General features: G+C 32.3%; 1 protein-coding gene across 6 annotated transcripts in view; it reads right to left on the bottom strand.

Annotated features, from left to right (window-relative positions):
- Positions 1-11183: 11183 nt before the first annotated feature.
- LOC6042267 (ubiquitin-conjugating enzyme E2 Q2) overlaps positions 11184-15622 on the bottom strand; it is a 42212-nt gene continuing 37773 nt past the window's right edge. For 5 of the 6 annotated variants that reach the window (XM_038262263.1, XM_038262267.1, XM_038262265.1 and 2 more), the window contains exon 8: positions 11184-12889. In XM_038262263.1, the coding sequence (XP_038118191.1) occupies positions 12779-12889 (111 nt within the window). In that variant the 3' untranslated portion in view covers positions 11184-12778. The remainder of the gene's footprint in view (positions 12890-15622) is intronic. The other variant, XM_038262268.1, reaches the window with a different exon arrangement.

The following is a 15622-nucleotide window of genomic DNA, read 5'->3' as shown; positions in this document are numbered from 1 at the left end:
GCTCTTCTGCATGTACCGTCAGCTGGTTCAGCGCGGTCAAAAAGCAGTCTGACCAGCGATCCCAAGTACACGAACTCGCTCACCTCCTCCAACTCATCATTAGGACTAGTGATTTTTCGCGGAAGACGCGTAATCCGTGAAATTCGCCCCCGGCCGTGAAATTTTGTAAGCGCCGTTAAATGCCGCGAAATTTTAAATGTTTCATTGATAAATCGCTTCTCAGTACATTTAAGCATTATTTACTTTATTTCAAACACTTTACAAGATTTTTAACAAGCATTTCGGATGAAGTTTCAAAACTAGACGAATATTGCTTGTCAGATTTAGAACCATTTTTTAAAGATATTGTTCATTAAAATATTGTATGAAAAGCAGAAATTGATTCTACATTTCCAGCAAAAAATATTTATTCCTCAAAATTCCAAAAAGATTGTAAAAGAAAATTATTAAACACTACAATGAAAGAAAACACAAAAAAATATTTGTTGAGCATTTGCAATGCATTATGATTTTCTGCAATCATCAACTGCTTTTATGAGTTTTGCCTAAAATTTATTCAAATACTTGAATGCCTATAAGTACGGTATGCAGATCGGAAGGAACGCGGTCAAAAAATGTTGCGTTTTTTTGTCGAAAACTTTAAACAACAATGATTAATTATAAACAAAATTGAGAAATCAATAATTTAACATTTCTTTAAAAAAACAGAAAATTCGAAATTTATAATGCCTAAAACTAGACAAACTAAAATTATGAATAATTAAATAATGAAATGTGGAAATTAGGAAATCAAAAAATTAGGAAATTAGGAAGTTAGGAAATTTGGTAATAAAGAAATTTGGTAATTATGAAATAAGGAAATTATAAAATTATAAAATAAGGCTGGTACAAATGTTTAAAAGTTTATCTTAAATTCTAAAATTCCTAAATTTCTGAATTTTTAAATTCTTAAATTCTTAAATACTTAAATTCTTAAATTCCTAAATACTTACTTTTTAAAATTCTTAAATTCTTAAATTCTTAAATTCTTAATTTCTTAAATTCTTAAATTCTTAAATTCTTAAATTCTTAAATTCTTAATTTCTTAAATTCTTAAATTCTTAAATTCTTAAATTCTTAAATTCTTAAATTCTTAAATTCCTAAATTCTTAAATTCCTAAATTCTTAAATTCTTCAATTCTTCAATTCTTAAGAGCGAGTCCACGAACAGGGCATACCCCTTTGTATGGGACGTCGTTTGGACCTCACCAATCTGCCTGAAATTTTCAGGGGTTGTTTGTACATATAAAACTAGCATCTGGCCAAAATATGAGCACTCTAGTTCAACGGGAAGTGGGGCAAATCGGGACACAAAGTTTGAAGGTTCAAAAACGTCAAAAATCGTAAAAAGGCTGTAACTTGGGCAAAATTCAATTTAATTTAAAAATTCAAAATGCATCTGAAAGAGCTTAAAAAATGCAACAAAATGCAGGATAGAGCACCCCAATTGGTTAAATCTAAAGGGAGTTAATGACATTTTAGTGAAAAAAATACTGATATTACTTCAGCAGGGAAACGTTAGCAGGGAAAATTTTAGCTCTCGTATTGGCCACCAGATGGCGTCATTGAAATCCAATTTCCCTGCTCACTTCACATCGTCAGCAGGGAAAAAAATTGTGAAGACAGCAGGGAAAGTGAAATTTCCCTGCTAACGTAAATAGGATTTTTTAAACTATAATTTTTATCGTAAATGCAATCTTTTTAACAATATATTTGCTTTGATTTATTTAAATAAGTTTTTTTTACGTATTTCAATGCCTTCGAATTTGAACAAATATTTTCCCTGCTAACTGAGCCAGAAGAAAATTCATAGTCATGGATCACAAAAATCGGCGTTTTCAAACCAAAATAATAATTTAAGTGTAAATTTATACAAAGGTACTCAAATATGTTGGTGTAAAATATTTTCAAATCATTCCTGTTCTTCAAGTGTTCAGCAGTGAATTCTATCATTGGGGCGTGGCTTATTATTGTAATGAGCATTTTCCTTGCTAACTTCACAGTTTTTTGTCACAGTTACCAAGCTTTTTGTTTTTTTTTATACAAGCTAAGGTCTATGTAGAACTATTTAAAAAATAAATTAGTAGTTTGTATTTAATTTTACACTAGCTTCTTCTGACATTTAAGTTTATTTCTGGCTCAGTAACTTTTACGTTATTTATGATGAAAAACATACATCCGATATTAAAGCTTCTCCTCCATTAGCTAAATCAGGCCTGACCAACCCTTTTTGCTCAATTTTTACATTTTTGATCGTCTAATTAACAATTGTCAACATTTTCACGATTTGTTTGATGGAATCGATTCTCATGTGACCAGCGAACATAACTTTGATAAAAGTTTGAAAAAAATATACATACTAGTCACTTTTATCTTCATTTTTAAGTCGAAAATCAATCCGGCTCGCGGGCCAGTTAAAAAAAACTGAGATTAAATTGCATTGAAATAAACAAAAAATACTGATTTGATCAAATCAGCTGAAAATTGTTCAAATAATTACCGCTAACGTAAGCAGCGAAAATATAAAAAAAAATCGTTTCGTTAATAGTAGGCAAATTCTTAGAGATTTGGAGTTTCTTCAATAATTTCTTTACTATTAATCGCTTGACATTAGAATGTTTTTTAGAGCAATTTTACAAAAACTATGGAACATTGAGGCCAAAACTTCTAGCGACATCCATTTGAATTATTTGAAAATTATTTTTTTTTCTAAAGTTAAATTCGTGTCTCATAATTGATTCTTTTAACTGAAGTCACGGACGAAGAAACCCTGCTTACGCGTTCCAGAATTGATTGATTTTTTTCAAACTGAAGTCCCAAACAAATCAAAAATGTTTTCCCTGCTAACGTAACAGTTTACTGGGCCAAGTGTTACTTCAGCAGGGAAAGCGTAGGCCACGCCCCTACAACGTTGTTAGCAGTGAAAAAAAGTGAAGTCAGCAGGGAAAAAATCTGCTTATTTTTTTTATTATGTTTTCAAAACATATTGGGGCATGATATATTTTTGTGGCTTTCATGTTTTTTTCAATTAGATATATTGCTTACAAAATAATATTTTCTTGAAATTTCAAAAACAGAAAAAAGTTTTTCCTTCAAGAGTATCAAGGCGATATTTACAATGCGGATTCAGTGGCAATGTTATTACTTAACTAATGAAAAAATGATTCATGTTAATGTTAAACTACTACCGTAATCTGGGGTGAATCGGGACTACAGTCTGAATAGGGACAGCAATTTTTAGAGCACTTAAAGCTTTTAAATTTGGTAATGGATGTACACATTTTGTTGGCCTGACTCTATTATAACCGAATCCAACCAGAAAAATCAAAATATTGTGCTCCAACATTAAAACTGCTGTCCCAATTCGCCACATGTGTCCCGATTGACCCCAGTTTACGGTATTGGTTGATTTCCCTAAGGTATAGTTTGGGAAAAAATATCGAATGCAACTGAACTCTCAAACTACCGCATATGAGGTGAAAGCTTTGCCACCATACATGGCCCTGTAAAAAAATATAAATCTGCGGTCTTCACAGCTATTTGCCCTGCTGACGACGTTGTGGGTCGTTTGCGGGACGTGGCCAACGTTTTCCCTGCTGAAGTAACACTTAACTCAGTAAACTGTTACGTAAGCAGGGAAAACATTTTTGATTTGTCTGGGATTCACTTAAAAAATTGATTCTGGGACATCTGTCTGAAAAAATATAAATATAAAATAGAAATGTAATTGTTTTAAAATAAAATTCTAATACCAAGCGGTTAATGATAAAGAAATATTTGCAAGGAAATCCAAATCTTCAAGAGTTATCCAACCAGAAAAGATGTGATATTGTTATTTCAAACAAAATATTTATTTGAGTTTACATTACAATCGTACTTTTATGAAAAGGTAGTAAAATGTGCTAGTGTTTAATTAAATAGATACCTACTCATTTATTTTTTAAATAGTTCTACATGACCTTAGCCTGTATAAAAAAACAAAAAGCTTGGTTACTGTGAAGTTAGCAAGGAAATGCTCATCATAATAATAAGCCACGCCCCAATGATAGAATTCACTGCTGAACACTTGAAGAACAGGAATGATTTGAAAATATTTTACACCAACATATTTGAGTACCATTGTATAAAAGTTTGAATGTAAATTTACACTTAAATTATTATTTTGGTTTGACAACGCCGATTTTTGTGATCCATGACTATGAATTTTCTTCTGGCTCAGTAACTGATACGTTAGCAGGGAAAATATTTGTTCAAATTCGAAGGCATTGAAATACGTAAAAAAAACTTATTTAAATAAATCAAAGCAAATATATTGTTAAAAAGATTGCATTTACGATAAAAATTATAGTTTAAAAAATCCTATTTACGTTAGCAGGGAAATTTCACTTTCCCTGCTGTCTTCACCATTTTTTTCCCTGCTGACGATGTGAAGTGAGCAGGGAAATTGGATTTCAATGACGCCATCTGGTGGCCAATACGAGAACTAAAATTGTCCCTGCTAACGTTTCCCTGGTGAAGTAACATCAGTAAAAAAATAGCATAATTTTCAAACTTAAAAAAAAAGTGTTCCATCCACATATCAACTCGGTTCGACCTGCATCTTGTAGGAGACATCTGGGACTACCATCTGAGACTGAGAACGCTTTGGGTAAGGTTGTTTAACATATTAAATAGACACTTTTACTTTTAGTGAATTTTTTGGTTGTAATTTTTTTTTTAAATCTTAAATTCTAAAATTTTAAAATTCTTAAATTCAAAAATTTTGAAATTCTTAAATTCTCAAATTCTTAAATTCTTTAATTCTTAAATTCTTGAATTCTTCAATTCCTTAATTCTTAAATTCTTAAATTGGATCTTAAAATGAAGCTTAGATTGCTGATATTATTGTTTACAGCGATAAAGCCTATTTTTCTGAGTACAATGACCCGTTGTACAAAGAGTTTGGAATGCAGGGTTGTTACGGGAAAGTCGAAAAAAAATCCGCGCCAAATCCGCGCCGACCGAAACCTCAATCCGCGCGAAATCCGCGCCATATAAAAAAAAACTGGGACCAACATTTAAGAAATGTTATTTCCAAAGAAAAAAACTAATACAGAAAGTATTTTATTAAAAATATGAAACTCGTTTTATATTTGAAGGAATGAAAGCAAAAAAACCTTTTTGCAAATCAGAGGGACACTACAATAATTTTGACCAATATAAATAAAATAGAAAATTATAAACCAATATAAACAAAATTAAAAAATCTAATAAATGAAATTTAACTTCAAAAATATAAGCTCAAACAAACCAAAACCTAAAATTTTAATATGATTAAATATTAGATTTCGAAATTCTAAAAAATCAAAATCTATGAATTTTAATACAGATTGTATTCCAAATTCCTCACTAAAATTTCATTTCGAAACAAATTGCATTTCCAATATTTGAAATATTTTCTTCTAAAAATTTAAGAATTTAAGAATTTAAGGTTTAAAAATTTAAGGTTTTAGAATTTAAGAATTTGAATTTTATTTGAGATTTTTGAGATTACCGATTTTTTTTTTTTTTGCAAATCTTGATTTTTTTAATTTCGATTTTTTTTAATTTGCATTTTTCTTTAAATTTTGAATTTTTGATACGATACGAAATTCGATTTTTTTTTAATCTAAATTTTATTTTTTTTTTTAAACTATGATAAAAAAAAGCTTCGAATTTTTGAAATTTGAATTTTGAATAATGGAGCATTAATTTTTGAATGTTCTGATCTTTTTATTTTTCGCCAAGAATGTTTAAATTTAGAAAAATATTTCTACGGGTAAATCCCATCTAAAATTCAAAGGCAAATTGAATATATCCACTATAAAATTAAAAATAAATAAGGTTAAAAAAACATTACTCAAAACTCAAAAGAAATTACATATTCAGAGCCGGATATATTAAGAAATGAGTAAAGTGTAGTAATAATTTTATTTAAGAAAATCTCAACCATACATTTAAAAAATCATCTCTACATAATCTTCATCTTAATTTTTCGACGGTTCGTATTAAGAAAATACAAACAAACATTTTCAGAAAAAAAATCTATTTATAAGAAATTGAAATTGCACTCAATGGAGAAAAAAACAAATTCTCGTTATTCTTGATATTATTTTTCCTAATAACTTGAAAGTAATTCTATCTATTTATTCATCAAAATTGTCATCCGCGCGAAATCCGCGCCTGAGCAAAATTAGTCAGCAAATCCGCGCTATCCGCGCGAAACGCGCCATCCGCGCGATCCGCGCCGTCCGTAACAACCCTGGAAATGGATTTTTAAATTGATTTTAAAAAATTAACCTCGCGGTCCTTCTTGACAGAAAAGCTCCTACTTGACAGCTCGTTCCAAGGGGACCATAGTTGATCCATCGAAAAAATGTTGTCTTGTCAAAAAAATTGGATTAAAATGAAAAAAAAGTGATCAGAAATGGTTTTTAGCTGGGTGATGAATAGAGAGAATGCGTAACGTGATTTTCGAATGATCCCACTTTGTTTACATCTACAAAGTAGGAGGATGTTCAAACACAAGCATGACTTTTTTCTTACTGGTAAATAAGCTGTTTTATAATCAGTAGTATGTGTATTATTTTGTCTAGTTTTTTTTTACATTTTTTGCTGGAAAATTGTCGCGTTTCGATAGTTTAGAAGAGATTTTTCTTTTTTACGGGTGACGAAGAACTGCGGCGAGAGTGTAATTCTGTGTTGTCGCAGATAAATAAAACATAAAACAGGTTTTCAAACGGAATCAAATAATACTGACAGCTTCTGGATGGATACAACCGCATCGATTCCATAAACAACATCCATTCATAATTATTTAAAAAAAAAATACGACCTCGCCTTCACATTCTTAAGGTTTCATGACTTATAGTAAATTGGTTCCACTTTGACAGTTCAAAATTGCGAACCACTATTCAGCACCCAGGGCTTTAGTACCCAAGTCTTAAATTCCTAAATTTTCAAATTCTTCTATTCTTAAATTCTTAAAGTCTCCTCTTCTTAAATTCTTTAATTCTTAATTTCTTAAATTCTTCAATTCTTCAATTCGTAGCCCAGAATGGAATGCTGCTCGTTAACTGGGCTGAACAAAAAATAACGGGGGGACCACCGATGTATAATATTTTCCAGATGAAATATAAAAATAAAAGTTACTCAAATTTATTTACAATGCTTACTTTTAAAATTTCTTTAGTTTTTACTTGAAATTAAACAAAAGTTTTTTTTATTAATTGAATATGATTTTTGCATCCATTGACCCCTCGGTCATTTTGGTTTGTTTTGGTTTTTTGACGTTTGTCTTCTTTTTAACTGGGCTACGACCCAGTTAAAAAGCAGCCCAGTAAAGCAACGCCCAGGTACCGAACAACTACTGTATTGTTGTATCCAATACAAAATTATCAAAACGTTTGTAATCAAATATCAGTCGCATTCAAAAAGGAAAACTACAATTCTTTGATTGTTTCATCAAAACATATTGCAAACAAGCACCGCGCGAAGAAACGTCAAACGCATTTTTTCCATTTCTGTTACTTTTCAGCTGCGTACCGTCCGTTTAAGAAAAATCTTTTCGTGGCCCTTTCCTTGACCGTTTCTTAAGCGTTTTTTTATATGGAGTTTTTCGTTCCTTCCGATCTGCATACCAGCCTTATAAAGCAAAGTTTTATGGTTCAAGAAAACATTTTTCAATAGGTCTATTCCCGTACTTGCAGAATTGCAGAATTTCTGCAGCTTCTGCAGAATTCTGCAGCCACCATAAGTCACTTTTTTGCAGCACGTTCCCGTACTTTTCAGCCCGCTCTCTTCATCACTCTCTTTTGCAGAAGTTCTGCAAAGAGAGAAGCGGCAAAAATGTTGCCTGGGTAGCGCGTTCCAGTACTTTTTCTGCAACATTGTACACAGTTGAGTGGATTTACTCAAATAGGGTATTATTATTTTTTAAATTATTTCAAAATATTTAAAAAAAATTGTTGACAAAAAAAGTAATTGAATTACTGGGACATTATTGTTTTATGCAGCACAGCATTTTATTTAAAAAACCTAGGACGTGTCATTTATTAAGTAACTAGAAATTAATAACGTACCCACCCTATTAAATATGCTTAGGTAGAAGTTATATGTTAGAAACAACATAAAATTTTACATTAGGTAAACAATTTAACAAATGAGAGTGGCAGGTACGTTTATTAAATATGATAAAAAAGACAAACAAAGGTTTTATATAGAAGGGACCATGAATACATGTTTAATAGCAGAATGTTTGAAATATTATTCAGGATAACATAAATAAATTATGACTGGATGTCACATGAAAGAACAACGGTGACGCAGTAAAATTGACAAATAAAAAAAATTATCACAAACTCAAAAATTTTGATACACATAAATTAAGCAATCTGGAAATTAAGAAATCCATAATTAAAAATATATTTAAAAAAACTAATATTTCCACATCAATAAACTTAAAAAAAAATTAAATCAGATATATGAGAAATAAAAAAATGCAAATAATTATATCAGAAAAATAAAACAATAAATCACAAATTCAAAGCTAAAAAAAATCAAATAATTAAGGGGTTACATACATGTAGAAAATCACAAAATTTCATTTTACAGAAAATTTATTAAATCCACATAAAAGATGGTTTTCAATCACTCCTGAAAGTTTCATGAAGATATTTTATGATTTAACTGAGTTAGAGACGATTTAAGCTCAGAATTTCGCCATGCGTAAAGCCAACTGTCTAACTTTCTGAGCGTTTTTCTCTGAACACCAAGTTGATTTACGGGTGCCACGATATCTCGAGATGGGATGGACCAAATTGGCTGAAATTTTGGGTGAAGACTCCCAAGACATGTCCCGTGTGCATGACGAAGCCCGATTTTGAAATTTTGAATTTTCAAAAAATACAAAAATCAAAATCTGGCGATTTTTTATATGAAAAACAGAAAAATATTTTTGTCTTTTTTATAAATAAACTTTTTGAAAATCGGCCTTCGTCATGCACACGGGACCGGTTTAATGAGTCTTCACCAAAATTTTGAGCCGATTTGGTCGAAGCAATGTTGAGATATCGTGGCACCCGTTTTCTAAACCTGCTAACTTCAAATAGCTATATCTCGGCAATGATACTGGAACGCCCAACGCATGTCAAACTTACACGGACGCCCAAGCCTCCGAAAAAAGGTGGAACGGTAACTTCAACTCGCTGGTTCTCGGACATTACTCAACCAATCGGGACCGTTCTTGTTTCCAGTGATTTGTAAGAATGTCTAGATGGATGATCTTAAAATTTTGCAGAACTAAATTTGAACAAATCTGTAATTTCTGCTACCGAAAACATCGTTCCACCTTTTTTTTAAACGACAGCCTCCGCGGAATTTTTGGCGAATTTTTTACACGCGAAAAAAAAAAGTTGGAACGATGTTTTTGATCGCAAAAATTACAGATTTGATCAAATTAAGTTCTGCAAAGTTCTAGAATCATCTAGACATCCTAAAAAATCACTGGAAAGAAGAATCATCTTGATTGGTTGAGTTATGCCCGAGAACCATTTAGGTGAAGTTACCGTTTCAACTTTACATAAACAAATAGATGAAAATGTATATTTTAATGCCCCGAAAACAGATTTTGAAAAAGTTTAATTGTGTGCTCAAACCAACCTCTGACATTTTTGCCGATTTACATGTATGTTACCCCTTAAAAACTAAATATTTCAAAATGATTAAAGTTAAAAAAATTCTTAATTTAAAAAAAATAAAATAAAAAAGGTTGAAAAAAAATTCGAAATAAAAAAACAACAGTTTTTTTATATTTATGAGTTCAACACAACAAATTCAAAAGCTACAGTTAAAAATAATAAGATAGAAACTTAAAGAAATTATAATTTCAAATACAAGTAAAATTTAAAAAAATCTGTTAATAAAAACTTTTAAAACTCAAATATAAATAAAATAGGAACAGTCAAAATTTCCAATCTCTAAATCCTCTAAATTTGAGTTTCTAACCTAAAATATGACTTCAAAAAATGGGTATTCATTATGATTCAAGATGGCGTAGAAATTAAAAGTTCAAGAATTTAAGAATTTAAAAAATTAAGAATTTAAGAATTTAAGAATTTAAGAAGTTAAAAATTTAAGAATGTAAGAATTTAAGAATTTAAGAAGTTAAAAATTTAAGAATTTAGGAATCTAAGAACTTAAGAATTCAAGAATTTATGAATTTGAGAATTTAAGAATTTTAATTCGACAAAATAACATTTTTTTTTTTTTGGTTCAAATAAGAATACAAATTGGTAGCGCCGTTAAAGGTATAATTTATTATTTGCCAATTAAATTTACCTGTTATTTAACACTCATATTTAATGTTTTCCGAGGTATATTCAAAAACAGTTGAAGATCAAAAATTATACATAAACAAATATTTATTTGAAACTATTAAACTCAAAAGAAATGTGTCTTTTAAAAGTTTTTAAAAACAATTTGTTTTTATAGTTACATTTTTTGTTGGGGTACTAGCCGTGCTGGCTTAAGTTATCAATTTTTTTATCAGGTAAAAATATTAACACTTTAAAAAAAACGCTATATCACTTACATAAATGAACTAAACCTGAAATCGTTAACATAAAAATCGTTCTCAATATAACCGGACATAAAAAACTACCCCAAAATCATGTATTATTACAACTTATCATAAAATGCTTAATTTCACCCAACTTGCAAATTTTATGTAAGCGTGTACTCAACATCCATCACACCAAATTGCAGTGACTTTTCAACAAGAAAGAGAAGAGAGAGCTTGCAGAAAAGTACGGGAACGGTTTTGCTGCAACTTCTACCTCTCTCACTGCAGAAGTTCTGCCCGAGAGAAAAGTTACTTTTGTTGCAGAAAAGTACGGGAACGCTCTGCTGCCGTTTTTGTGCAGAATTGCAGAATTCTGCAGTACGGGAATAGACCTAATGTTTTTTTAACAAGGCAGATTTCGACGAAAGAAAAGCACATTTTTGTTTTACATTTTTTGTAGTTTTATTTTTCTCATTCCTGAAATTCAGAATTGTATTTATTACTTGTATTAATATAAACTATGCTTATATTGTATGTTTTCATGTTCATTTTTGTTTTCACCTTCTTCATTGTTTTTCTTTCTCTCTATGTTACATATTTCACAGTCTGATGAAAAACTTTTTTCCTCTTCGCTTCTTAATCGTTACTTTTCGCGTGGATTTTTCTTGCTCACTAACCCACTCTGATCTCACCACACTCCCGTCGCGCCGCCAGCAAGGGGAACAAAAACCAAAACAAACTTGCCTTGTCTGCTCTGTTGTCGGCCTTTCACTGTATTGCTGACTTTTAATCTGTTTTCATCAGAAATACCTCCTTTATTTCGTATAGTCCGCCCACGCACACGACTGTGGGTGTGTGGGTTTGGGTGAATTGGTTATGCAGTTTTTCGTCTTCTTTTTACTGTGTTTTTTTCCTCCATTCACAAATGATAAAAAATGTTTTATAAATGTAGAGTGTGTTTTTGTTTGTGTGTATTTTGCTGAGAATAAAAGTTAATTATTTTACACGGTTAGAGTTTGAAAGGATTCATTTATGTTGTTTTTTTTTTTACAATTGTTCACGCTCGCAGCAATGTTTTAAGATTGTTTCTTTACTCGCTTTCATTCATTCAATGTTTATTTTTTACTCGTTTGCGGTCGTTTCTTTACAAGTTTTTTTTTTTAACAAAACCATACTTTTTTTACGACCACAGAATAAGTGTTATTTTAATTCTGCTGTCGAGGTTCAAATAAAAATTGGGATCCGGCATAAATTCTACGCGCAAAACTGTCGGATTAACTCTAATCATTCTCTTTAAGAGAAAGCTGCTGCTGCTGATTTGCTTCTAAGATGTGGCTTGTTGTCGGGGTTTCTACTGTTTATTTTTCTCGATTTGGTTGGAATCCTGATATTTTTTAACGCAATCACACAATTTGTTTGAAGAAAAGCTTCTTCTATTGTAGTTGTGTGTTTGTAGCTTATGATTTCGCCATCGTTTCCGAAGCGAACGAATTTGTCAAAATTAAAGGAAAAATCAGAAAGTATGGTCGTTTCTACCGTCCTAAATGTACAACACATTCACGTAAATATCTTTTCACTCCTATTTCTTGCTAAACGAACACTCGATTTCAGTATTATCTACTATTGATTATTTTCAGTATTCCGCTCAAAATTCACGCTCGCTCGCTCGCTCACTCACCATCAATCGCACACAATCATTCTGCAACACAGTTGGACGACCGCTGCATGGTTTTTTGTTTTACCTTTTTACTTTGCTACACGCTATTGTTTATGTATATTGTTTGTTTTGCTTACTACATACTGTTGCTGTTGCTGTTGTTCTTTAAGCACACCACACAATGAAGAAACGAGAAAAAACTTAAAAAAATTGCTGCTTCTTGCTATGCTTTGCTGTATTGATAGAAATAGTTAAATGTTTTTGTTTTTGTGATAGTAAGTTTTGCTTTGTTTTTTGCATCGCGTTTGTAAACTGTGTGTGAGTGGGTAATGCTTGCCTTCTTGTGTTACCAACACTTGAATCTCAAAAACCGAAAGAAAAAAAAAATCGACGGAAGAGCGGTTGCAGTTGCTGCGCAAGTAGTTTTTAAAAGTGATTCTCGCTGCTCGTACTGTACTGTACTGATGGTGGTGGTGGTGGTTTTGGTGGACACCGGATGCCGCTTATCCGTCCTCCTTGGGCGGGGTGAACCAGCCGTTCTTCTCGTGGATCTGGACGAGCGACTTGAAGCTCTGCTGCGCTCGCGCTAAGCTGTACTGGCCCTGCGAAAGAGACTAAGCGAACATTAATAGGAGGAAGTGCAAGACATAAATATAAGACATTTTATTTTGAATTAAAGTGTTTTATATTTCGATATTTATTTTTTTTTAATTTGCCATGGAATTCAACCAATTACACTTTCTAAAAGGCCTCTTAAACTGACTACACTCATCAAAGAGGCCAGGCCTACTGCGTTGTGTTAATCGCATGAGACGGATTTTGTGAACGGAACCCACTTTCATAGAATCATCAACGGGTGAAGAAGGCGCGGACATACCGTACCGAACGCTACCGTACTTTCTCATTGCCACTTATTACATAGGCATACATGACTTCACTTTTTAATTTAAATTTCAACATATTCACAGTTAAAAAATTTTTAAGTTTATTTTTATTTCTTTGTTAATACAGCCACTCCCCACGAAAGCATGATTCCAAGAAAAAGTTGTTCGATCGGACTCAACATTTTTCAGAGAGTTTCTTGGCCGAAATAATATAAGACGTATTTTTTTTGTTTGACCATTAGGGTGACCCACGCCGCGTCAGGGTAGTCCAAAAACATGCCATTTTCGTCGATTTTTGCAAAAACTATTTTTTTTTTTTAAATCATAACAGATTTAAGCTGTCGAAAGGGTATAAAATAGGCTTTTAAAAAAAATAATTAGTAGTTTCAAATATCTAGCCTAACATTTGAAAAGGTCGAATGAAAACTTAAAAAGGCTGATTTGAAGGTCTCGGGACCAAAGAGCCTATGTCTGGAAATATTTTTTATCGGATTCCTCGGAAAATTTTACATAATATAATACAAAATTGTGAAGTAATTTTTCAATATTCCGAGATACGACTTAAAAAAATAAAAACTGGGTTTTTCGACACGCAGCGCGCAAAAACAGGGGTCACGTTGTGGATCGGTGCGAGAGAACCCGCGGGAAGTAGTGGAAGCTTCGGGAAATCATTGAAATAGAGATTCGCGTCGTCGTTTGTTAGTTGAATTATATATTATATTTACATTTCGTTTTGAAAGCCCATCCCATAGCATCGGTGCTCGGATGGCACGCCGGCGGTAAGAAGTTAAAAAAACGCGATTGAGGAATTGATAGTGTTTCACTTTCTGGTCATATTATCTTGCAATAATGAATCCTGATCTATCCTAAATTGTAATTGTAATTAAAATTTCCTTTCGTTTTAAAAGCCCTTCCCAAAGTATCTTTGCTCGGATGGCACGCCGGCGGTAGGAAGTAAAAAAACGCGATTGATAAATCCTCTTCATAGCGGCGTAGCTCGGAAGGCAAAGAATGTTTCACTTTCTGGTCATATCATCTACCTAGATGAATCCTGACCTTCCGTTTACTTCCCCTACTAACACAACTTCCCGTGATGCTTGAAGGAGATGCTGTGGATTCAATCGGACTAACATTCCTACCTTTGTTGAAGTGCATCTCCTTGGGGGTGGTGGTTCAGCTGGGGAAAACTGTGGGTGTTGTTAAATATTTACCAGATGTCTTTGCAAAATAGTTCCAGCTGTCAAAACGCATATGCGCTCTTTTCAAATGTTGTTCCAGAATTTATCCAATCAAATTTAACGATCCAACAATTCAAACTGAAACGTGAAATTTTCCGACGGGTCCGAAAATGTCAAAAATGAGTCCAAAAATTGCCGTGACGAGACTCACTAGGCAAAAGTCTCCCTGATCGCGAATTTGAGGTCAATTTTTCTGGATTTTACTTGGAAATTTGGTGTCAAGGAAATTTTTGTGTAAAATTGGAGGCCCAATTTAATAATGTACTCAAAATTCCGAGAAAAAAATTAAATCGCGGCCATTTCCTGTTACCCAACTTTCAAAAATTGAGAGACAATGCAATTCTACACCAAAATCGGAAATTGATTTCATTTATATTTGTTCGGTCCTTCCCTATGACCAAATAAGCCATTTTGGTTTACCCATATAACTATAGCGGGTGTCCATACAAAATATTCGAAAATCTTAACTTTTGAAGGAATTTTCTGATCGATTTTGTGTCTCCAGCAAAGTGGTATGTGTTGATGCGGACTATTCAGGAAAAATAGGTACACGGATTTTTTAAAATAAAAATTCAAATATGATTTGGGGGACAAAACCCGCAACTTTTGAGCCATATAAATTTCATTCAAAAAGAAATGTTTGCAATGTAAAATTAAATTTGCAATCAAGAATTATTTTACAGATTTTTTTGATAAAGTGCTCCGTTTCAAGATATACTTCAATTAATAATAATTTAAAAAAAAATCCGTTTATCGATTTTTTAACACTGGAATGTCCAACGCATGTCCAACTTAAACGGACGCCCAAGCCTCCCAAAAAAGTTGGAACGGTAACTACAACTCGCTGATTCTTGGGCATAACTACCCATAACCAGCGAGTTAAATTTACCGTTCCAACTTTTTTTGGAGACTTGGGCGTTGGAATGTTAAGAGTGTCTGTGATTGTTAATTTCTGAAAACATTTAGTTGGGCAGAAAATTTACAAAAAAAAATGCATAAGAGACATTATAGACACGCAAAAATCGGTATTTTCTCGGATAGCCAAGCTGCACTATTGGCATTAAAATCCTCTAAATGCGAATCCAAACTTGTTTGGGAGTTGCTTCTCGGCATAACAGAGTGATGCTGTTTTGGATCCCAGGGCACTGCGGCATTGAAGGCAACGAAATGGCTGATGAACTTGCCAGACAAGGCTCATCAAACATCTTCGTGGGTCCCGAGCCGT

Source organism: Culex quinquefasciatus, chromosome 3, assembly GCF_015732765.1.
Source record: "Culex quinquefasciatus strain JHB chromosome 3, VPISU_Cqui_1.0_pri_paternal, whole genome shotgun sequence".
Taxonomy (NCBI): domain Eukaryota; kingdom Metazoa; phylum Arthropoda; class Insecta; order Diptera; family Culicidae; genus Culex; species Culex quinquefasciatus.
This window is presented reverse-complemented; position numbering and strand designations above follow the sequence as displayed.